This window comes from Pseudopipra pipra, chromosome W (assembly GCF_036250125.1).
Source record: "Pseudopipra pipra isolate bDixPip1 chromosome W, bDixPip1.hap1, whole genome shotgun sequence".
NCBI classification, from domain to species: Eukaryota; Metazoa; Chordata; class Aves; order Passeriformes; family Pipridae; genus Pseudopipra; species Pseudopipra pipra.
The window spans coordinates 51,939,970-51,964,858 of NC_087580.1; the positions used below are offsets into that span (position 1 = coordinate 51,939,970).

Below are 24,889 nucleotides of genomic sequence, written 5' to 3' on the forward strand. Positions count from 1 at the left end.
TTATTCTGTTACTTTGGTTTTAGTTCTGGAATTTTTTTACATTTTGACTGTCTAATTGCTTGAAGAAATTAAGAGGCCATGGCAAATCAATTGAAAAATTATAGCATGGTCCTTTTCTTATCAATGTAACTTTTGCTTGTTCCACAATCTTTTATTTTAATTTGATCTATTGTCCTTAATTATCGATGGCAAAGGTATGTTACATTGCCTGTATACAAGTACTGAAGCAGTGTAATTACCAAAGCGGGTGGAGCTATGCAATTGTAAAGGACAAAAAGGCAGAACTAGGAACATTTAACTAAAGGAAATGCAGGCTAAATATTACAGAAAAGTTCTCAAATGTTTGATTTTTTAGATTGTGCTGACCCAAAGAATTAAGTGGTAGCTCATTCACTTGAGTGGTTTCAGAATATGCTGGGTATTACACCGTATCAAAAATATGGTTTTGGGAGAGGTTTGTCTAGATGAGGTCAGGAAATTTTTGTCTATCTATTAAACAGCTACTACTGGAAATTTTCATCACTGAAAAACTATGCCTATAGTGCCACAGTGCTAAAATATACTTGAATTTGTCACACTTTGTTTAACAAAAGGTAGAGCCAATGGTAGGAAATAATTTCATCTCAACACTATAACTTCTCCAGTCTATGGAAACATAAATAACTGGTTCGCATGACACTTCTGTTGTTTCAGGGGGCATTATGTCATGCCAGGATCAAAAGCATCTGCAACTTTAAAGGGGGTTATTTAATCTGTGAATTATTGCTTTCCTTCCTATGTATTAGAATGAGCTATTTGTGTTCAGCAAGAGACCTGGTCCAATTTTAAGTAATTGCAAAGATTTATATATCCCAGTAAGATAAATAATATCTGAAATTTTCCTTCTAAATGTTGCTACAGGTTAATGGTAGTGATAGAACCTTTTAAAATGATTCATCAGAAGATCCGGGACCATAAAAGGGAATTTGGGGGAATGGGATGTTCCCAAATGACCACCAAAGACCCTCAAAAGATGCCTATTCATATCCAAATAAGTTCACAAAAATAATTACCATATTCAGGAAATGTAATGCATATGTAATAGAAATGTGATGAATATGTATTAGTTTCATAAATATAACCTGGTCTGTTAGGTTGCTGCTCATGTGTGCTTTGAGGAGTAATCCCTGTTGTAGGGTACCTGTCGGAGGCCGTGGTCTGTGGGGGAAGAAAGACACACACACACTAGGATGATGAGACACTAGGATGAGACAGAGAGATGTCTGCCTGCGCAGCGCAGCAGGCAGCTTTTTATTAAGTTCTCTAACTTCTACTTTCCCACACATACAACATAAACATATTCCTACAAAAACACCCAGGAATGCAGCACCTGCACTCAGCCAAACAGCTTTAACCTTGTACTCTTTATAACTCAAGGCTGTGTCCATGGGAACTATATAATTAGCTCCACTGCTCTCATGGAAAACGGCCCAACACTTTGTAATATTCCAAACCTCTCAAACTTCAGTTGTGGGGCTGTGACTTCACCCCACAAATCTCCATGCATCCAGCGCTGCTAATAAAGTAATGTTGGCTTTCTAACCTAGTAAACTGGTTGGAGAGTTTGTTTCCCGGTTTTTGGTGACAATGGGAAGCCCCCTCTTGAGTAGCTTGTTACCTACAGCATACATCCCCATGGGCTGCTGTTGCACCATCATACCCCCAACCAGAACTGGCCAAGGGGATATTCCGTATCATGGAATGCCATGCTCAGTATATAAACTGGGGGGAATTATCCAGGAGTGGGGGCCGATTGCAGCTCAGGTCAGGCTTGGCATTGGTGAGTGGGTGGTGAGCAATTGTATTCTGCATTACTTGTCTTTCTTGGGTTTTATCTCACTCTCTCCCTCTCCTTTTTATTACTATTAGTAGTAGTGGCATAATTATTATTATATTTTACTTTCTTTTAATTATTAAACTGTTCTTATCTCAACCCACAAGTTCTTATTTTCTTTTCTTTCCTGATTCTCCTCCCCATCCCATCGGTGGGGGAAGGAGAAATAAGCGAGTGGCTGCATGTTACTTAGTTGCTGGTTGGGGTTAAACCACAATGCAAGATTACATGTATGCTGTTGTGATCTCTCGTTGGATTATCAAACAGCTGGGTCACCTCGTAATGAAATTAGGCTTCATCTCCAAAGCATACTTATTGTTCCTTGCTCTGCAGCTGAGATACCTAACCTTGTCCTCTCTCCCTTTTTTAGTCACTGCATAAATGACATGCTTCTAGACAGTCTTATATTGATCGAAAAACTCATCATAAATTTTCCAGATTCAGATTCAAATTGCAGTAATCAGAAAAGATAGATCACTGTAAAATGCAATATTCTCAAGAATCAATAAATCTTGCTTTTGGAACTGAAGAGGGTTGTCATGGGTGCCCCCTTCCCACTCCTCTCTTCAGAGGAAAGCAGGAAAACTCACCACGCAGGCGGAATGGTCACAAACCAGGTCCTCACAGCACCTGCCAATATTGCTTCTCCCCATGGCAGCAGCATCCATGCTCCACCTACTAGATTTGGCATAGTTGCAGGAGCAAGAGAAAGGCTGGGGTTGGCAAGTTAATTCAAGTAGCATTGACAGAGCATTTCAAGCTTACCAGTCATCTCGCTGCCTTAATAGCACTGAGGTGTGCAAGGTCTACATCGATCACCTGTCCAATTTCTTTTAGTATTCCCCTTTTTATTAGGGTTGAGTGCTAAAATTTAATGATGCATGCCAGTGTTTTCCAATTTAATTCCCACAAAAGATTTTTTTTCTCTTGCAAATATGACATCAAGACATCAAGAACAAGAGTGCCATTTTAATTTTCGTCCTTTTCCTGCATGTTTTTCATTATAAAAATCACTACAGCAGGTATTTGGTCACAACAAAATCTTGTTGCAAGACATGTTGCTGGATTAGACTTGTTGCTGGCTGTTTTGCCATGGACAGTTAGTCATGGAAATTTCATCCCGTGCAGCATTTATTCCAGGGCATAGATCTATGTCCAACAAGTGGGGATGAAGTTTCACCACAATTACTACAGCTACTACAGTTCTGCAGCTTTTCACCATACAGAGGATTCATGCAAAGATGTTTCCATGTGGCCACTCTAGTCAAAGTATTCCGGAAAAGTGGGAAATGATAAAAGAATTGATGGCCTTACAGAGAGATTGTTCAGAGTGAAATCACTGATACAAGTGTTAGAACTCTACTTTTTTTGCTTCTAAGTAGGATTTTGATCAAGATTGTCTTTTATTCTTAACACAAAGAAAATTACAAATATCACATTCTACTGGTACCTTTGGTAATGTTACATATTTAACTCCTGTTCCTTTGCTCCCAGTGAATTAAGAAGTGGCTCCTTGAGCATTCACCTCTCTAATGATCAGGACAATTGCTTAGAAATCTCACTCTATTATTCCTTTGCAAGTCCTATAATCAGCACCTACCCATGAAGAATGGTACAATCCTTTTGACAGCAGAAAACAGTGAATTAAAGGCAATGTCTGATTTTGTTCTTGGTGCCTTTATCCCCTGAGCTAAAGTCTGGGATAGTACAGTTCCAACAAGTGCTAATTGAACATTAGCGGCAACAGAGCAGCAGCATGATTAACTCATGCCGACTGACAGCCCAGCAGTACTCACTCTCATTTTTCCCAAACATCTCGCCGATGCCTTTACTGGAGGAAGGACCCCTGCATCCAACAGCAGCTTTAGCACTTCGAGGCTGAGACAAAGGTCTCGTTAACAATTTGTGAACTCCCTCTTTTGATACCAGGATATTTCCAGCTACTGCATCTTTCCATCTAATTCAAGACAAATACTTCTGTTTTCTTGTTTGAGACAGAACAATATTCCAATGCCAAAAATTAACTCTTCTGTGGACTGAGTATGTTAACAACCTGCATGATGCAAATGCATTGGAAGCAGAGTATCTTATAATAATGGGTACTTGTTTAATACTGGATATATCAGAGTTTCTTATAATACTGAGGAAAGAGAGCTTTGGGACATATCTTTGGGTACCTATACCTGCAGGCTGGTCCTATATGCTACTTCCTACACTCCCAATCACAACATTTGGTTCTATATTTCATAAAATCTTAGAATTATAGAATTGTAGAGTGGTTTGGATTGGAAAGGACCTTTAAAGGTCATCTAGTTCAACTCCCCAGCCTTAGGCAGGGATGCCACTCACTAGATCAAGTTGTTCAGAGCCCCATACAACCTGACCTCGAATGTTTCCAGGGATGGGGCATCTACCACCTCTACTACAACCTGTGCAAGTGTTTCACCACCCTCATACTTTCTTCCTTATATCTAGTCTGAATTTACCCTCTAGTTTAAAACCATTAACTCTTGTCCTATCATTACAGGCCCTACTAAAAAGTCTGTCCCCATCTTTCTTATAAGACCCTTTTAAGTATTTCCTCTGCACTCACAACCACTCACATCTCAGATTTTGGTTCAGGCTATTCTCTGCAACAAGTATGATTTTGCTGCGGTGGGAGCTTTCATAGTAATGAATGTGCCTCCTTTCTTTTATCACTTTATCGTTTGATGAGTCTCATGCTCCAGACTCCTCCTTGTGACATACAACACGGCACAGAGGGGTCCCAACACTCACCTTTGGCTCAGGAAAGTACATTTTTAATGAACCCTCCTCCCCCTGCCTGATATACATCAGTCAAGACAATGTATACAACCCTTGTCTGAAACAAGAACTGCCTGTTTTGCATCACATCTGACCAGCCTGTAAGGTTGCTGGAACTTTATTACTGATGTGATGTTTTTGCACAGAGCAACGTGAAAAGGTGCATTTAATAAGTTGAAGTTCTGTTATCATTTTTTCCTCTTCTGATTTAAGATTATGACTAAATCTTGTTAGTGATTCAAAACTCAGTTCTGCAACATGGAAACAAGTGAGATTTCATTGAAAATGAGCACTTGTACTTGCAAAATGAAGCATGAAAGATGTGAAAATGCAATGAGTGAGACAAGGCGAACAGCTTCAGTGCAGGCACTTCCCGCAGCACGGTGAACAGGGAGAGTTCCTTGAGCCAGGGGAACCCCAGGAGAGCAACAAGACCCACGTGGAGCCAGCAGCTTGCACAAGAGCATTTGAGTCAGAATGGTCGGAGCCAGCAGTGACAGCGGCTACCCCCACTCTCTCATTAGGAGCCCCCAGGGAGCACAGAGCGCAGCAAACACAGCGTGTCACGGCAGTTTGCACCGCAGTTTGCGAGGAAGGGCTCCTTTCCATAGGAGGCCACATTTCTGGAGAATCAAAGTACATGCAACCCAGCAACTGGGCACCAGTCTGTGACCATCTGGCAGTGAACAGACACAGTAGTTGGCACAGACAGGCACAAAGAGGTCTCTTCATCCCCAGTCTTACTAGTGTAGGCTCCCTCAGGTATGGTTGTGACGTGCTGCAGAGCTCATTCCCTGGTAGTTGCTGGAGTCACTGCACCAACCGTGTCAGAAGCCTCCAGCCAGACAGACCTTTTGACGGTAGATGTAGCTCTCCAGGTCTCAGGTTGCCAGGAGTGCCTGATGCCTCTCCGTGAGACTGGGGCTGACAATCACTCCTTTTGCAGAAGGTGTGTTGTTGATGGGCTCTGTCACCAGGTAAAGGAGTTACAGGAGGAAGTGAGAAGGCTGTGCAGCATTTATGAGAAGGAGCGAGAGACTGACAGGTTATTTTCAGAGACCCTACAGTCTCAGGAGTCTCAAACCCCCATTGAAGTGGAGATGCATGTGGACTCAGAACCATGTCAAGCGCTAACTCAAATGTCTGTTCAATGTGAAGGCTGGAAGTTGGTCACTGCCCGTACTAGGAGGAAGGCTCCTACTCCACCTGAAAACACAGTTGACAAATAGATTTGGTACCTTATACAACAGGTTTGAGGTCCTGGAACTGGAAGGAGAGGCAACTGATGAGGTGGACAAAGGTCCTTCTGGGATGGAGGGGTCACCTAGGGCAAGACAGCCTACCCCTCCACTACCTCTATTAAGAAAAAAGAAGGGTAGTTGTCATAGGTGACTCCCTTCTAAGGGGAACGGAGACCCTGGTATGCAGACCGGACCCATCCCATAGGGAAGTCTGCTGCCTCCCTGGGGCCCAGGTAAGGGACATTACTAGAAAACTCTCAAGTCCAGTATGGCCCTCTGGTTATTATCCACTATTAGTTCTTCATGTTGGTAGCAATGCGATAGCAAAGAGAAGTCTGAGGGCAATCAAAAGGGATTTCAGGGCCTTGGGACAGTTGGTTGAAGGATCAGGAGCACAGAGAGTGTTTTCCTCGATCCTTCCAGTAGCAGGGAAGAATATTGAAAAGAACAGGCTCTAAGGCTGGTGCCATCAGCAGAATTTTGGGCAGGGCAGGTGAGGTGGGTGGGTGGCATCGTATGTAATGGAGGGGCTGAAATGTATGGAGCTTGCAGTTGGCAATAGCACAGTTGAAAACCTCTGGGTAAGGATTAAGGGACAAACAAATAATGTGGATGTCATTGTGGGAGTCTACTATAGGCCACCCAGCCAGGACAATGACACCAGTGCCTGGTAAAATTATGGAGAAGATTATTCTGGGTATTATTGAAAAACACCTGAAAGACAATGCAGTCATCGGTCACAGTGATGGGTGAGCAACTGGCTCATGGGTCAGGCAAAAAGGGTTATAGCAAATGGGGTTACATCAGGCTCATGACCAGTCACCAGTAGGGTTCTGCAGGGCTCCATTTTACTGCCAGTGCTTCATAAAATATTTGGATGCAGGACTCAAAGGTATAATGAGTAAGTTTGCTGACAACACTAAATTGGGAAGAACAGTTGACTCCCTCAAAGGCAGAGAGGCCTCTTGACAAGTTAAAGGGCTGGGCAATCACCAACTGTATTAAGTTTAACAAGGGAAAGTGACAGATTCTGCAGCTTGAACAGGTCAACCCTGGATGTACGTACAGACTGGGGAACAAGAGGCTGGAAAGCAGCAGTGTGGAAAGGGACCTGGGGGCCTTGGTCAATGGCAAGTTGAATATGAGTCAGCAGTGTGCCCTGGCAGCCAAAAGGGCCAACCATATCTTGGGGTGCATCAAGCACAGCATTGCCAGCCGGTCGAAGGAGGTGATTGTCCTGCTCCACTCTGCACTGGTGTGGCCTCACCTCAAGTCCTGTGTAGTTTTGGGTGCCACAATATAAGAAGGATATAAAGCTATTAGTGTCCAAAGAAGGGTCGTGAAGCCAGTGAAGGGTCTAGAGGGGGAGCCATATGAGGAGTGGTTGAGATCACTCAGTTTGTTCAGTCTAGAGAAGAGGAGACTGAGGAAAGACCTCATTGTGGTCTTCAACATCCTCATGAGAGGAAGTGGAAGGGCAGACACTGATCTCTTCTGTCTGGTGACCAGTGATAGGACCCAGGAGAAAGGTATTGTAGTGGGTTGAGCTTGGCTGGATGCCAGGTGCCCACCAAGCTGCTCTATCACTCCCCTTCTCAGTCGGGCAGGGGAGAGAGAATAAGATGGGGAAAAGACTCGTAGGTTAAGACAGTTTACTAAAGCAACAGTGAAAGTTTGCACTCGCACAAGCAAAGAGGAAAATAACAAGGTTTATTCTCTACTTCCCATTAGCAAGCAGTGTTGTGTCCCCTCCCAGGATCTTGCCCTAGACTGGGGGGAGGAATGTTACAGTGCTGATGCTGTGCCAGCACTGCTCAGCAGTGGCCAAAACACTGGTGTGTTATCAACACCTTTCTAGCTAACAATGTAAAGCACAGCACTGTGAGGGCTGCTATGGGGAAACAAACTCCATCTCAGCCAGATCCAATACAATCTCCACCCCTTATTCCATACCATTTGTGTCATACTCAGATCCCACCTAATTTACATATCTTCTGACGATCTCCCTTCCTTTCACAGATAGATATTATGTTCCCATTTTCATGGGCTTCTCCCACCCCTCCAGATCTTGGGCTCCATTCCATCAGGATGGGTACTCAGGACCTTAGAAGCAACACAATCGATCGTTGGGCACTGTGGGGGTTGAAGGGGACCCTGCGCAAGAAATAGGAGAGGAGATGAATTGGTTTGGAAATTTGTCTTTGCTCAAGAAACTTGTCATGGCTAAAGAAATATACGTTGAGAGAATGTGTGAGAACAACTACTTTTGTCTTTCCCTCTTACACGCCAGAGAAAAGCTCCCCCTGTGGGCAGCTCCCTGGAATGCGGAGAGATAAAACAGATGTTACAAGCAAGTGCAGCAGAGAGGCCAGAGAGATAATAAAACTGAAAAAGGAGGAGGAGGCATCTCTCTCTCTCTCTCTATCTCAGGCCCAGCGCTGCTTTGCAGCCTGGTGCAGGTTTCCTTTGTAAGTTTTTTAGTGTTCTGGCCTTCAAAATAAACCTTTTTGAATTCTTTCCACTGCCTTGGCATTTTTGGGGGATACCTGTGTATATCTTACTTTACAGGCACGGACACCAGCTCAGCTTTGGTCATGGTCGCACTCTCCTTGCTCCTCACAAAATTCGTTCTTCATTGGCATGCTACTTTACTTCCTGCAACATACAATTTACAACACAGATTATTTTTCCCCCAAGGTTAAATCTCCTTGAGGCACACACCAGGTCTGCCCATTCTTCCGCATTACCCACCAGGTACACCCCGGTCCGTGAGCAAAGACAATCCCATGGATGGGTTTACCTTTTCCCATGGGAGGAGAAACCCACACCGACTTCCCCAGCCACTTCCCCATGTGTAGTATGGGGACCTTATCTACTCCCACAGCATGTAGGGTAAACAAGAAGGGCTTGCTTTCTTTCCCTTGCTATTCATTTACATTTTGGTTTTGCACAAAATTAACTGCAACATAATCACCATAAAAAGTGGGCTCCGTGATCATGATGCTTGATCAGCCTGAAAAGATCAACTATGTAAGTTAGGAACCTTTTCAGTCACTTCTCTAGAAAATGCTACATACACTATCCCAATCTCAATAATTCTACCATAAATGTCATTAATATTTCAGTAGGCGAGCAATGGGATTTCATGGCTGTGGGAACTAGGATGATGCACATGGAAATCACCCTTTTAAGAACTGTCACATGGTATTTACTACTTCTCTATATTGGATTGATTCTGAATCAAGCAGCAGACAAGACTCTTTATTCATATCTGGTTTTAATTTGAAGCTTTACTGAATAAAATCAAGGATGAGGAAATACTTAGATTTCTTCCAAACAGATAAATATTTTTTCCAGAAGTCTTTAGATAGGATTTTGACCTACTTTACAGAAACTAGAGGTGGGTACAATCTAGCTACTCAACCACTTCTGTGCAACCTGGAAATTTCTTCCTTTCTTCCTTTGACGTGTCACAAAACTGTTTTGTCCAATGTGTAGAGATATGCTGTAAAAACCTGATAGAGTTACTTTAAGGCAACCCCATATCTTCTGCACAAGTCTCAGATTCTCCCATTTATAAGTCTTGATCTCTTGCCAGTTTGTGAAAGACAAGCTGCTTTCTGCTCCCACACTATGATACTTCATATCTGTTTGGTAGAAGTCTTTCCGGGGGAGACTTTCCTTCATTCCAGCTGAGCATTTGAGTATCAACCAGAGCGGTAAGCCTGCGTTGCTCTTACAAAAATCAACTACCCACCCTGTAAGATAATCAGTTACTGATGCCAAGGAGTGTAAGAGGGAGGCAGTCACATATGAAGCTCTAAACAGGCACATTTATGTGATGAAGACCACTACACTTGCCTCTGAAATTGTGCAAAACATTTGACGCTGTCATGCACAACATCCTTGTCTCTAAACTGGAGAGGCATGGATTTGACAGATGGACCACTCTTGCAGTGGATAAGGAATTGGTAGGATGATTGCACTCAAAGAGTTGTGGTCAATGGTTCAATGTCCAAGTGCAGATCAGTGACAAGTGGCATTCCTCATGGGTCGATGTTGGAACCAGTGCTATTTAACATCTTTGTCGGCAACATGGGCAGTGGGATTGAGTGTACCCTCAGCAAGTTTGCCGACGACACCAACCTGTGTGGTGTGGTCTACATGCTGGAGGGAAGGGATGCCATGCAGAGGGGCCTTGACAGGCTTGAGAGGTGGGACTGTGCAAACCTCATGAAGTTCAACAAGGCCAAGAGAATGGTCCTGCACCTGTGTCAGGGGAATCCCAAGCACAAATACAGGCTGGGCAGAGAATGGATTGAGAGTAGCCCTGAGGAGAAAGACTTGGGGGTGTTGGTGGATGAGAAGCTTGACATGACCCAGCAATGTGTGCTTGCAGCCAAGAAAGCCAGTCGTATCCTGAGCTGCATCAAAAGAAGGGTGGCCAGCAGGTCAAGGGAGGTGATTCTCCTCTGCCTTCTACTCTGCTCTCAGGAGACCCTGCCTAGAGTACCTGTGTTCAGCTCTGGGGTCCTCAGCAAAGTAAGGACACTGACCTGTTGGAGTGAGTCCAGAGGAGGGCCACAAAGATGATTAGAGGGATGGAGCACCTCTCCTATGAGGAAAAGCTGAGAGAATTTGGACTGTTCAGCCTGGACAAGGGAAGGCTCTGGGGTGACCTTACTGTGGCCTTTCAGCAGCTGAAGGAAGCCTAAAAGAAAGCTGGAGAGGGACTTTTTACAAGGGCATGTATTGACAGGACAAGGGGGAATGTCTTCAAACTGAAAGAGAGCGGGTTTAGATCAGATACGAGGAAGAAATTCTTTACTGTGAGGGTGGTGAGGCACTGGAACAGGTTGCCCAGAGAAGTTGTGGATGCCCCATTCCTGGAATTGTTCAAGGCCAGGTTGGACAGGGTCCTGAGCCACCTGGTCTAGTGGAAGCTGTCCCTGTCCATGGCAGGGGGGTTGGAATGAGATCATCTTTAGGGTCTGTAGTGGGTTGACCCTGGATGGATGCCAGGTACCCACTAAAGCCACTCTCTCCCTCTCCTCTGCAACCGGACAGAGGACAGAAAAAAAACAGCGAAGGATTCATGAGGTGAGGTAAGAGCTGGGAGAGGTCACTTACTGATCACCATCACCAGCAAAACAGACTCAAAGTGGGGATATTGATTGAATTTATTACTAACAGGATCAGAGCAAAAGAGTGAGAAGTAAAATAATCTTAAAACATCTTCCCCCCACCCCTCCTTGCTTCCAAGTTCTACCTCCTCCCCGCCAACCATACAGGGAGACAGAGAATGGGGGTTACGGTCAGTTGCTGTTTCTGCTGCTGCTCAGAGAGAGGAGTCCTTCCCCTGCTTCCCGTAACATCCCTCTCACAGGAGACGGTCCTTCACAAACCTCTCCAGATTGAGTCCATCCCACAGGCAACAGTTCTTTACGAAACTACTGTCCTGTGGGTCACTTCTCCATGGGGTGCAGTCCTTCACAAATGAGCTACTCCAGCATGGGTCCCCCACAGGACCACAAGTCCTACCAGGGAAAACCTGCTCCAGCGTGGTCTCCTCTCTCCGCATGCTGTAGGTCCTGGGCAGGACCCTGCTCCATCTTGGGCCTCCCAAGGGGTCACAGCCTCCTTTGCATATCCACCTGCTCTGGCATGGGCTCCACCATGGGCTACAGGTGCATCTCTGCACCCCAATGGTCCTCCATGGGCTGCAGGGAGACAGCCTGCTTCACCACGGTCTTCACCACGGGCTGCAGGGGCCTCAGTTCTGGTGCCAGGAGTACCTCCTCCCCCTCCTTCTGCACCGACCTTGCTGTCTATGTTGTTTTTCATATGTTCTCACTCCACTCTTCCCTTGCTGGATTTTTCATCTGCGCAATAGCTTTCTGTTCTTAAATATGTTATCATGGAGGCATTACTATCACTCTTGATTGGCTCAACCTTGGCTAGCGGCAGGTAGCCCATCCTGGAGCCAGCTGGCATTGGCTCCACGAGAGAGGGGAAGCTTCTAGCAGTTTCAAACAGAAGCCACCCCTGTACTCCCTCCGCTACCAAAACCCAGCCACAGAAACCCACTACAGGGTCCCTTCCAATCCAAACCATTCTATGATTCTATGAATTTTCTAGAGTGGCATTTCTGGCCCATGGGATCACGTACCATGTGTATGCCTGAAGACATTCATTCCGAAAAATCCGGTATAAAGAACTGCTCAGAGTCTTTTGGATCTTTGAGCAGCAAAGGTATTTATTGACAGCGCTGGGAGCAAGTATGGTTCGCACCACAAAGAACTTGCTCAAAGGTTTCACACAAAATCAGTAGTTTTCATACAATTTTCATATATGATTAAATGCATATTCATGTGATTACAACATCTATCTATACATATTAATAACAGGCGGAGTATAGGTGGAGCTCAGGCGGGGCTTGGGGTGGTGCTTCTCTTGGCCCTCAATCTTGGTGGGAGATCTGCTCTTCCTCCCGTGAGTCTGGGGTCGTAATCTCATCTTCCTCAGCTTGACCTTCCTTCTTTTCCGTTGTTCTCGTTTCCCGCTCACTGAAGCTTGGAGAAAGCCTTGGCTCCAGGCCTGTTTCTCCTATTCAAATGTCTACTTTATCTTACTGCATCCTAATTTATTACTTCTAGGCCTATTGTATGTTTCTTTACCATTCTTTTAAGTTTTGGTCCAGTAGGTAGAACAGAAGAGCACAGATCATTTAGATGTTGATAGCTTCTTAGCAGGCCCAGATTTTCTCAGTTAACTCTTTTGGGCCTGGCTTCTTGTTTCAACATGAGCCAGCATAGTAGTTGCTGTGGCCAGTGTGTGCTGCCCTGTGTAACCTGAGGACTGTCACACAGTGGAACGTATAACTAGCTGTGGGAAAGCACTGGTTTAAACCATGCTGGTTGAATTTAATGTCTTCTTTTTTCTCTCTGCGCTTGCAGGTCAGAAGATTCTTCACCACAGAAGTGATGCCTTAGAAACTGTAGTCCTTATCAATCCCTCAGATGAAGCAGTTAGTACTGAGGTAAGTCAGTCAGAAATACTTCACTAGATGTGTCATAAAAGCTCCATTAAGTGGACAGGTTGAGTGAAGCTCCTAACTGTGGACAAAAGGACATGCTAGAAACAAATATCATCAAAAACATCCAAAGAATCCCTTGATTTTTTCCTGGTTTCCTGGTGTCATGGGTGGGAGTGGAAGGCTTAGACAAAATTTATTAAAAAGCCCTGCCGTTGAGTCATGAGGTGCAGAACGGACTCCCTTGCTTTCTAACCCCCATCTCAGAGAGGAGCCTAGGTGTGGCTGAATCCAGTCTTAGCCACAGATTATGTCACCGGTTTAAATTTAAGGAATTACAGAGGTGTGATTGAACCACTTTTGTCCCGCAGGTTTTAATGATTGGCAAAATGAGAATATTTATATAAAATGAGTCATTTATTATTACAAATGATCAGACAAAAGATCTTAATCAGAATTATTTACTACACAATATAAATGCTAAAACTACTAGTAGTATAGTATAAGACAGTGCACTATATTGAAGCAATTATTGAAACAATTATATTAAAGCTAGCAAAAAGGAAATAATTTTTAAGTAGAGATTTGGTGTAACTCACCCATACCAATGCTCGTGGGGAGATCTCTTTCTCTCAACCTTGAGGAGTATCCTTGGAGGGCGTCCCCATCCAAGGGAGGAATCTCCACACATACACCCCAAGAAGGGTTATGTTAGAAGAATCTGGCTGTATGAAAGGGGACTGGACTTGTATAAAGTGATTGACTGCTAGTCACAAATTTACAGGCCAGCTACCAGCTTATCTGATTTGAAGTCTGGTGAACCAGGATGGTTTCAGCATAATGAACACCAAGACAGCACTCTGGCACCAGCAGTTGAACTGGCATGATAGCTTGCCTGATGGCTTGCATTGTATGTACTCTCTGATTGGATTTTAGATCTTATCAGGTGGGGGCTATCCTGCCACACCCAGACTCCTGATAAAGTTTCAAAGACACAGGACAGAAACACACCACTTAGCCAGCACTCATTTCCTCATAACACACCAAGTTCCCTTCTTGATGAAGTGAAGGCAGTTGTGGTAAAACTATATCTAGTTTTTTTCTGTTCCTCCATTGTTTGGTAGCTCTGGTTGCCTTTTTTACATATGAAAAAATGCCTGAAAAGAAATCAGATACCATGAGATAAATTTAGGTCCTCCAGAAGAATGATCATCTATGTGGCGGTGACTCTAGGTTGATCTATGTGATCTGTCCTTCAAAAACCGCATGACATGATCAGTGGACTCTGAAGAGTACCCTAGAAGAGGACTGTCAATTCCTCATAAACTTGCTAGAGTAGAGCCGAAGAACTGAGCATGTAGCTCAAAGAAAAAATTGACAAATTTAGCTAACAATACTGAAGGTTGTAAGAATTAATTACATTGCTAGCCAGTGCTGGGAAGCACTGGCATGGTACAATTTATTTTGGGAAATGAAGTGACTCTGCTTGTGGTACTTTGTGAAAAATCTGTTTACCAGCCTTAAGCGATATTAAACAGAAACAGGAAGAAACTGTCATGGTTTGACCTCAATCAGTAACTAAGTGCCATGCAGCCACTCACTTCCTCCATGCGGAGAACAAGAGAATCCTAAAAAAAAAAAGTCAACCTCTTGGGTAGAACGAAGAACAGTTTAATAATTGAAACAAAATAAAATGTAATCAAATATAACAATGATAATAATAATAACAACAGTAATAATAGTAATGAAAAGGAGAGAGAGAAATTAATAGAACCCAAGAGAAACAAGTGATGCACAATAACTCACCACCTTCTGACCAATACCCAGTTAGTCCCCTCCCATCCAGCTCCCCCTAGTTTATATACTGAGCATGACATTCTATGGTATGGAATATCCCTTTGACCAGTTCAGGTCAGCTGCCCCAAACTGCAGTCTTTATTCCTACACCTCTCAAGTGGATGGACTACAAGATTGGGACTGGAAGAGCAAAGTCCCTCCTACTGTAAGAGAACATTAGGTTTGTGACAGCCAGAGGAACTTGAACATACATGTCTATGGGACACAACTACATGCATCCCAGAATCCTGAGGGAATTGGCTGATGTAGTTGCCAAGCCACTCTCCATGGAGTGACTACATCAGTGGACAAGGGAATTGCTACAGATGTCATTTATCTGGACTTCTGTAAGGCTTTTGACACAGTCCTTCATAACATCCTTCTCTAAATTGGAGATATGGATTTGATGGGTGGACTGTTCAGTGGATGAGGAATTGGTTGAATGGTCACATCCAGAGGGTAGTGGTCAATGGCTGAATGGCCCGATGGACATCGGTGACAAGTGGCATTCCTCAGGGATCTGTATTGGGACCAGTGCTATTTAATATTTTCATCAGTGACATAGGCAGTGGGGTTGAATGCACCCTCAGCAAGTTTACATATGACACCAAGCTGAGTGGTGCAGTTGACATACCTGAAGCATGGGATGTCATCTAGGAGGACCCAGACAAATCCAAGAAGTGGGCCCATGCAAACCTCACAGAGTTCAACAAGGCCAAGAGAAAGGTCTTGCACCTGGGTGAGGGCAATCCCAAGCACAAATACAGGCCGGGCAAGTTTGCCGACGACACCAATCTGTGTGGTGTGGTCTACATGCTGGAGGGAAGGGATGCCATGCAGAGGGGCCTTGACAGGCTTGAGAGGTGGGACTGTGCAAACCTCATGAAGTTCAACAAGGCCAAGAGAATGGTCCTGCACCTGTGTCAGGGGAATCCCAAGCACAAATACAGGCTGGGCAGAGAATGGATTGAGAGTAGCCCTGAGGAGAAAGACTTGGGGGTGTTGGTGGATGAGAAGCTTGACATGACCCAGCAATGTGTGCTTGCAGTCAAGAAAGCCAATTGTATCCTGGGCTGCATCAAAAGAAGAGTGGTCAGCAGGTCAAGGGAGGTGATTCTCCTCTGCCTTCTACTCTGCTCTCAGGAGACCCTGCCTAGAGTACCTGTGTTCAGCTCTGGGGTCCTCAGCAAAGTAAGGACACTGACCTGTTGGAGTGAGTCCAGAGGAGGGCCACAAAGATGATTAGAGGGATGGAGCACCTCTCCTATGAGGAAAGGCTGAGAGAATTTGGACTGTTCAGCCTGGACAAGGGAAGGCTCTGGGGTGACCTTACTGTGGCCTTTCAGCAGCTGAAGGAAGCCTAAAAGAAAGCTGGAGAGGGACTTTTTAGAAGAGCATGAAGTCATAGGACACTACATATGATATGTCATAAAGAGGCTTGGTGAGCACATGGCAGCCAGCTAAGGTCGACCCATCACATTTGCAAAAAGTTAACAGTACAGAATCTTACAAAGGTTTTATTTTGTTTTTTTCTTCAATTTAAGTTGAATTCAGACAACAGAAGTATACTGAATATATGGATTTTTCTTAGCATGCAAGTAAATCTCTCCCTGGAGGGAAATAGTAATTATTACTAGCTACAGTGAGAATAAAATAAAATAACAAGGATTTAGTTTAAAATAGTTATCAGTTATTTCAAAATGCAGTTTATTTCTCTGTTACAAACTCCTTTGAACCATCAGGGATCGACATAATTTATTTTTATGGTTTGAAAAAGATCTTGGGCTGGCACATGTAAAACAGTTAGTGTCCATAGTTAGTGATATCATGAGATGTAAATAGTACATGTAACTATATGAATACTTGATTATGATTATGGTGAAACAGAAACATCCTTTAACTTTGTAGATAATTGAACAGAATGACAGTCTAAATATACCACTTGTATGTGTGATTTGTGGCTGTGTGGTGGGTTGACCTTGGCTGGACACCAGGTGCCCATCCAGCCACTCTATCACTCCCCTTCCCAGCAGGACAGGTGTAAGTAATGGGACAGGGAGTAAGGTGGAAAAAAAACAACTCATGGTCTGGGATAAGGCAGTTTATTTAAAGCAAAAAGCAAAGCAAAGCTTGCGCGCACAGAAGCGAAAGATAGCGGGGTTTATTCTCTTCTTCCCATGAGCAGTGATGGTTGGCCACTCCCGAGAAGCAGGGGTTCAGTACAGGTGATGGTTTCTCAGCAGGCAGCCATTGGAGACAATGAATACCTGACCTCCTGCTCCTTGCCTCAGCTTTTTATATCTGAGCTGACATCATACGGTATGGAATATCCCTTTGGTCAGTTTGGGCCAGTTGGCCTGCTTGGGTCCCCTCCCAGGATCTTGCCCTCAACTAAGGAAGGAATGTTACAGTGTTTGTGCTGTGCTCAGCAGTAGCCAAAACACCGGTGTGTTATCAACACCCTTCTAGCTGCCAATGCAAAGCACAGCACTGTGAGGGCTACTGTGGGGAAATGAACTCCAGCTCAGCCAGACCCAATACAGGCTGTTACTTTTTAGTGACATTTTTGCAACTGAATGAGAAGTAATGCTGTACACTGGGAAAAGAAAATTATCCCTCCAAAAGCAGTCTGACACGTTAGCATGTGGGACACAGCTGACCAAGGCTGTCCTGATACACTGCTATTAAAATTCAACCAGAGTTATAGAAGGAATGTATTTTGCATTCAGTTCTTGTTCTCTTCTTCTCCTTACTTTATTTTTCCCCATGTTATTAGTTTTATTTCTTTGTTAAACTTTTTCTTTAATTGCTTGTCATGGTTTAACCCCAACTGGTGACTAAGTACCACACAGCCACTTGCACACTTCTCCCCCACGCCAGTGGGATGGGGAAGAGAATCAGGAAAAAAAAACCCAAAAAACTCATGGGTTCAGATAAGAACAGTTTAATAATTGAAACAAATGAAATATAATATTATAATATTACACTCGCAAAATAAGAGAGAGACTTCCAGCCTTCCTGGACTCCTTTGACTTTCAGGACTGCCTCCTAAGGGACTCTCTCAGCCAGTCTCCTTAACAGGCCAAAGCCTGCCTTCCGGAAGTCCCAGGTGGCAGTTCTGATGGTGCCCCTCATTACTTCTCTGAGAATTGAAAACTTGTGGTAGTTTGAAAAAAAGTTTTCCCCTGGAGTTGGAAGGTGGTTGACCCCAGGGGGTGGTGTTCTTGGTGTAGAGCCAATCAGAAGCTGCAATTTGCCCCTGTGAAATTAACATATTACAACAGACCGGAAGAGGAGAAGACCTGGTACGTAGCTGGAAAGAGAGGCAGCCATGGCTTGAGATGCCATGTGTTAGAGAGTGGGCCGGGGGGGGCCTTTGCCCCCTCTGGTGCTGGCTGGGGGGCCAGGAGCAGCACAACAATTGAGTGGAGCCCCCCCCCGAAGTTGGTGATCAAGGGGAACCCCGAAAGAATAGGGGAGACCCCTGGATTGCATTTTCTTTCCCCCCACTTAGTGGGGGGAGAAAAAGCGGTGGCAGAGGCAGCGCTGAGTGGAGAACTGCAGCTGAGAGCCAAGAAGATAGCCAGCAAGCAGCAATATGGCATAGAGCCAGGTTGAAAGATGCAGAGATGTCCTGCAAAGAGGGAGAGCCGGCAACAGAGCAAAGAAAACTTAGTAGAGACTGTTTGGGGTAAGACTGAATTACTTTCCCAAAACCCTGAGACCTCCTGGAGAGGAGGGGTGGGCTTCCAAACTTTTAGGGAGTCCCAAAATGCAGCAGCAGCTAGGGAGAGAGGAGCTGAGAACTTGGAGATGTCCTGTGAGCTGGATCAGGACAGTCAGACCAAGGAATGCGGGGGAAGTGGCCTCCCCCCGCCAAGTTTGCAGCAAAGGAGCTCTGTTAGAATGCTTGGGGCAAAAACTGAATAGAGAGCCCCTAAACGTTCTGACTCGGGGGAACTTGACCCCCCAAGGAATTTTGGGGAGTTCAAACCACAACTTCCTGACTACTCAGGAAGAGTTTAGGAATATAGTTAGATCACGTAGAAAGAAAATTAGAGAGACGAAGGCACAACTTGAACTGAATCTTGCCACTTCTGTGAAGGAAAACAAAAAGTCCTTCTACAGATACATCAATAGCAAAAGGAGGGGCAAGGAAAACCTCCATTCTTTACTGGACATGGACGAGAATATAGTTATCAAAGATGAGGAAAAGGCTGAGGTATTTAACACCTTCTTTTGTTACGACACGCCCCAGAAAAAGGGGAGGGGGGTAACCCAGGTTTTTATCAATAATTCCCTTGGGGTGGATTAGAGTGAAACGACACTGAATAATCGGTGTCTGAAAACATATATTGGTAAGGTTTATTTTAACAATTTTGTATCAACAGATATGCTAGCATAGAGATAACCTTTGGGGGGGGAGAAAATGCATAGGGCAGAGAAAGGATAAAAGTAAGGGACAGTAAGGAAAAAGAAAAGATGAGAGTGGAAAAACGTATATAGTCACCGCCCACAAGGTCCAGTGATGACACTTGGTAGTTGCTGCTTCCATGTCTGTCAGTTGAAGTGGTGGCCTTGACCTGCTGGGGGTGAAGGAGGGAAGTCCCCACACGCCAAGAAGTTATGAGTTATTATATCCATGGCCAGTGTCACGGGCCATGCCTCGAGCCTCCAAACTCTCCCTGGGTCTGCGCAGTGTTTCTGTGTCTGGCCTGGTTCCCTCCTTTCAAGATTGGCAGAGAGGGGGATGGGCTTTGATGGGTCATCAGGGTTTGACACCTTCAGCACTGGAGGGAGGGATGGGCCCAACTGCCCATCAGAGGTCAAAAGCCTGCAAAAGTCTCCTAGAATGCATAAATCATTAACCGTTTCAGTCTCTGGCACCGCCCCGTGATTTATGCATTCAATAGTTTTTCTTCTTTCATTGTTCTCTGTGAATCTTCTTTGTGGGCGGTGCTTTTCGTATAGTGGACAGGAAGACAGGAGAGTAAAGGAAAGGAAGAGATAGCCCCAATGCACTGCAATTCCCCCCCTCAAAAAAAAAACAACTTTATAATAAAATAGTAAGCTAATTTGCATTAGCTACTCTCTCCACCCCGTGAGTGGGTGTAATAGGATGAATATAGGATGAATAGGATGAATAGGATGAATATAGGATGATAATTCTTCCCCCCGTGAGGGGATGTAATAGGATCTCAATAGCTACAATCAAATTTCCCAATATTAACAAAGGTACAAACATCAGGATTTAATACTGACACAAATCTAATTTTCACTAGCCACTGTCTCCACCCCATGAGTAATCAGGGTATCCTTTAATGCGTAGTAGGTGTGAGGGATTCTATAATAACGTGTCTGTTGGGGGGGGCAATGTGTCTTGAAATTGTACTTGAAATTACACATCAGTTCTTATGCAAACACATTGAGTTACTTCAGAGTTGGTAAAAGGTTTTCTTATATTCTCTTCAGGTAACACTTTGTTTTGTTTAGATTTAGTTTCATTTGTCAATATTTTGTGAAATTTAGCCAAAGATAAAATTTGATTCCTTCCGAGGCAGAGAGTTAATGCATATAATACATATTTGTATGATTCCAAATATGCATAAATTCTTGTACTAACTCCCAGGCTAAATTTGATTGAGTTTTTTGATTCTCAGTTGACTGAGACAGAACTACACACATCCAAAAGCCTCTCCCAAGTCAACCCACCCCTCAACAAAAAGACAAAACAAACTTGGCAAAAACTAAACTAGCAGTACATAAAATGGCTTGTCTTACACAATCTTACCAACCAGTTGTTCATGATAAAAACACAAATAAGTCAACAATTATTAATAAGCTGATAATACAAGCAATTTTGGGAGTAAAGGAGACACAAACACAATGTTTGTGGTAAACTTTTACATATTGCAAACTTACTGAGACAAAAATACATACAGACAGGCATATTACAAAGTTATTAAGATAAAAACACAAACGCATGTCAAAGAACAGTATAAGTCTTCAGTCCTGTTGCTACTTCGTTTTCTCATGGGATACTTGTAAGCTGATAATAGAAGCAGTTGTGGGGGCAGTTATCTTTTCTGCCCATTGCTGCAATTGAAAGCTTTATTGGTCTCACGCAGTTTGATCTCATCTGCTGGCAGGTTCCTGCGGAAAAAAAAGGAAACCTGGCCCACAACGGACCCATTATTAAAAAGAAGGAACTATCTATTTATCCAACTCCTTTTCTTATCTGGCATAATGTCACTAGGGCAGTAATAATAGAGAAGTTTGGAACATGTTTTCTCCAAAAAACAAATAAACTCAGAGCATGCTGGAGCTCCTTTTTAGTTCTCAGCATCTTTATTTGCTCTAGGGTGGCCAAGGTGTCAGGGGGAATACACACTGCTACTTTTTCTGTGGGAATTTGAAGTCTCAGACTTTCTAAGTGGGTGATAGTACTTGTCTGAGTCTGGTCCACTGTGGTGACATCAGCAATCTGGGCAATCAATTCAGTTTTGTTATGTACAGCAGATATTTGTGAGCCAGTGTCAGCATCGAGGTAATTAACTGTCAGCTGCCACCACCCATTAGATTTATGGACAGGCCATACAGGAGAACTGTATGGTGAGTGTATGGGGACAACTACCCCTTGCTCCTGCAATTCTGCAGTTTCTGGGGTAATGTTTTCACGTGTTCCTAAAGGGAGTGGGTGGGGGTTTACATTTGTTATTTTAGAAGGAGGCAGACTTGGAACAGTTTTCAACAGACGGACAGAGGGGGATGGGAGACCAAACACCCATTCTCTCCCTCTGGCGTCTGTCCAGGCTCGCCCCTTTAGTAAATCTAACCCCAGGATGTTAGTTGGTAAAGGCCCCACAATCATGATAGTTTCTGTGGCTGTGTCATCTCCAGGTAACCAGCATTTCACCCGAGCAGTGTATTGGGGTTGGGATTTGCCAAAAGCGTCAGTTGCCCATATCTTTTTTTTGTCTGGCTTAATGCCACACTGAGTAGCAGTTTCAGTTTGGAGTGCTGAGACCTGTGCACCCGTGTCTACTACAAATGGAACTGAAGATTTAAAAGGGCCGAGAGGAAAAGTGATTACCATATCTCCCTGTTTGTTTTCTGTAAGCTTTCTCTCATAAACCCACTGGTCATTTTTTGGCTTATTTACTGGAGAGCAGTAAGTCCAGTTTCTTGACTCAGAACTGGTCAAACTGGTTAGTCTGGTTTCTGGAGAGGCTGAGGGGATCACAGTGTTGGACTCCTTAGGGGGGCTGCCCCTAGGGGGTGACTCAAGCTCTTCGATCTTATCCCAGTGCTTTATCAAGTATTCCAAATTAGCAGCGGGTAATTTGTCCATCACTTCTCGAGGAATTCCTTTTGCAATACCTTCCACCCACAAACTATATCTGTTTCTCCTGCTAGATGACACATTTTGTTGACAAATACCTGGTGAGGCAGGTTTTTGGACCTTCCCTGCCCTCCTGCTGTGTATTCTCTGGCCACTGGTACCAGAGAGCCCCAGTTGCTGACCAGTAGCTATTAATTCTTGGGCTATCTCCAACCAGGTTATCCCTGGTGGAGCACCCCTTCTTCTAGGTCTGGGGGTTGCCTTTATGCGCTCCTGTAATTGTTTAGCATAAACTTTTAGTGCATCAGGCAGGCCTCGAATTAAAACTGGAAATCTCTGTGGATCTGCCTCGAGTTCCATTGGGGAATTTCGTTGTGGGTCTAATAATTTTGTGTGCAGCAATTGGAGACATGCGGGTTTTTGTACACTTTTTACAATGTGACCAATTGTGGGTGTTTTAATCGTGTAAGGATCTCCCCTTTCTATAGGGTCTAACCCGTCTGCCCAGTAGGCAGCTCTTTGGGTCAGGGACCACGGAGCTCGGTTATCATTTGTGGTCAGGAAGACCCCTGGGCCCCAAAATCTTCTGGCCTCATCTTCACTCAACAAAATCTGATCCCCTCCTGTAAGGGACACCCACCACACATATTCAGTCTCTGATTCACTGGCCTTACGGCTGTATTTCTCCTGAATTTTGGCCAGTGCTTCCCCCGTGTACGGGGCAGTCCATGTGGTAGTTTGCCGATCTGCCCCTTGGTCAGTGGTTTCAGTTTCAATGAGGGGACGCATATGTATTACCTCGTCCTCCGGATAACTTTGCTTAAACTCTTCCAATTCCCCAGAGGGGTACAGGGATTTGTTAACATCTACCGGTTTAGGGTATTTTAAATTTATGTCCCATAATTCACAATTTTTCATTTCCAGTATCTTTTAAAGCCTTTCATTTTTTTCTTCCTCATCTTGCAGGGCTGACCGAAGCAACAAGTTAATGTCTCTCTCCCCCCGAACTGCCTCATGCTCAGCAGTTAACTGCAAGCGTTCTTTTTCTAATTGTTCTTGTAATGCCTTCATTGACTCTTGAGATCTTAGATTTTTGAATAGCCTCTTTTTCTAGCTGGTCCTGCAAAGCTCTCATTGACTCTTGGAAAGATTTTATCACCTCACAGATTTCTGAATAACCAGTCTTTCCTTTCGCATTGTTGTAAGGACAAGGACTAAAACAGCACCTACAAAAAACAGTCCTAAAACAAGGACAAACATCAGAAGGAAATAATCCCCATATAACTCAACCTGGGGTGTCATCCCTTTTGACTCAATCATTAACCCAGCTCAGGTTAATGTCTTTTTCCCCCTTAACCCTCTGAGGGTCGGCTTGACTCTCTCCTGGAAAACCTTTCAACAGGCCCAGGTACCAGAGAACCTTTCAACAGGTCCAGGCCACACCAGGAAACCTTTCAACAGGTCTGATGTGCCTGGGTCACACCGAGAGGAGAAAAATTCTCACTATAATTTTACAACGAAGGGACAGTCACCATTTGACTCGCCATTGGTATTGGTTTTGGACTACACCAATTACTCCACCACATCCAAAAGATCCTGCCGACTTACGCCAAAAATGTTACGACCCGCCCCAGAAAAAGGGGAGGGGGGGTAACCCAGGTTCTTATCAATAATTCCCTAAGGGTGGATTAGAGTGAAACGACACTGAATAATCAGTATCTGAAAACATATATTGGTAAGGTTTATTTTAACAATTTTGTATCAACAAGTATGCTAGCATTTTCGGTGTTGTCATATAACAATGTGGCATAGAGATAACCTTTGGGGGGGGAAATGCATAGGGGAGAGAATAACAGGATAAGAGTAAGGGACAGTAAGGAAAAAGAAAAGATGAGAGTGGAAAAAACGTATATAGTCACCGCCCACAAGGCCCAGTGATGACACTTGGTAGTTGCTGCTTTCATGTCTGTCAGTTGAAGTGGTGGTCTCGATCTGCTGGGGGTGAAGGAGGGAAGTCCCCACACGCCAAGAAGTTATGAGTTATTATATCCATGGCCAGTGTCACGGGCCATGCCTCGGGCCTCCAAACTCTCCCTGGGTCTGCGCAGAGTTTCTGTGTCTGGCCTGGTTCCCTCCTTTCAAGATTGGCAGAGAGGGGGATGGGTTTTGATGGGCCATCAGAGGTCCTGCCTTTTCAGGGTTTGACACCTTCAGCACTGGAGGGAGGGATGGGCCCAACTGCCCATCAGAGGTCAAAAGCCTGCAAAAGTCTCCTAGAATGCATAAATCATTAACCGTTTCAGTCTCTGACATCTTTGTCTCAGTTTTCAACAGTAAGACAGGTTGTCCTGAGGACAGTTGGCTTCTGGAGCTTGTAGAAAGAGACAAGAATCTGAACAACCCTCCTGTAATCCAGAAGGAAACAGTTAGTGACCTACTGAACTGCTTGGATCCCCACAAGTCTATGGGACCAGATGGGATCCACCCAAGGGTGATAAGGGAGCTGGCGGAAGAGCTCGCCAAGCCTCTCTCCATCATCTACCAACAGTCCTGGCTCACTGGGGAGGTCCCAGATGATTGGAAGTTGGCGAATGTCATGCCAATCCACAAAAAGGGCCAGAAGGAGGACCCAGGAAACTATAGGCCCATCAGCCTGACCTCAGTGCCTGGCAAGGTTATGGAGCAGATCATCCTCAGTGCAATCACACAGCACCTACAGGATGGACAAGGGATCAGACCCAGCCAGCACAGGTTAAGGA

General features: G+C 44.4%; 1 protein-coding gene across 1 annotated transcript in view; it reads left to right on the forward strand.

The window, feature by feature from the left end:
- LOC135405095 (microtubule-associated protein 1B-like) overlaps positions 1 to 24,889 on the forward strand; it is a 134,648-nt gene that overhangs the window by 84,848 nt on the left and 24,911 nt on the right. Inside the window, exon 3 of the mRNA XM_064639808.1 lies at positions 12,876 to 12,958. Coding sequence (XP_064495878.1) covers positions 12,876 to 12,958 — 83 coding nt within the window. The remainder of the gene's footprint in view (positions 1 to 12,875; positions 12,959 to 24,889) is intronic.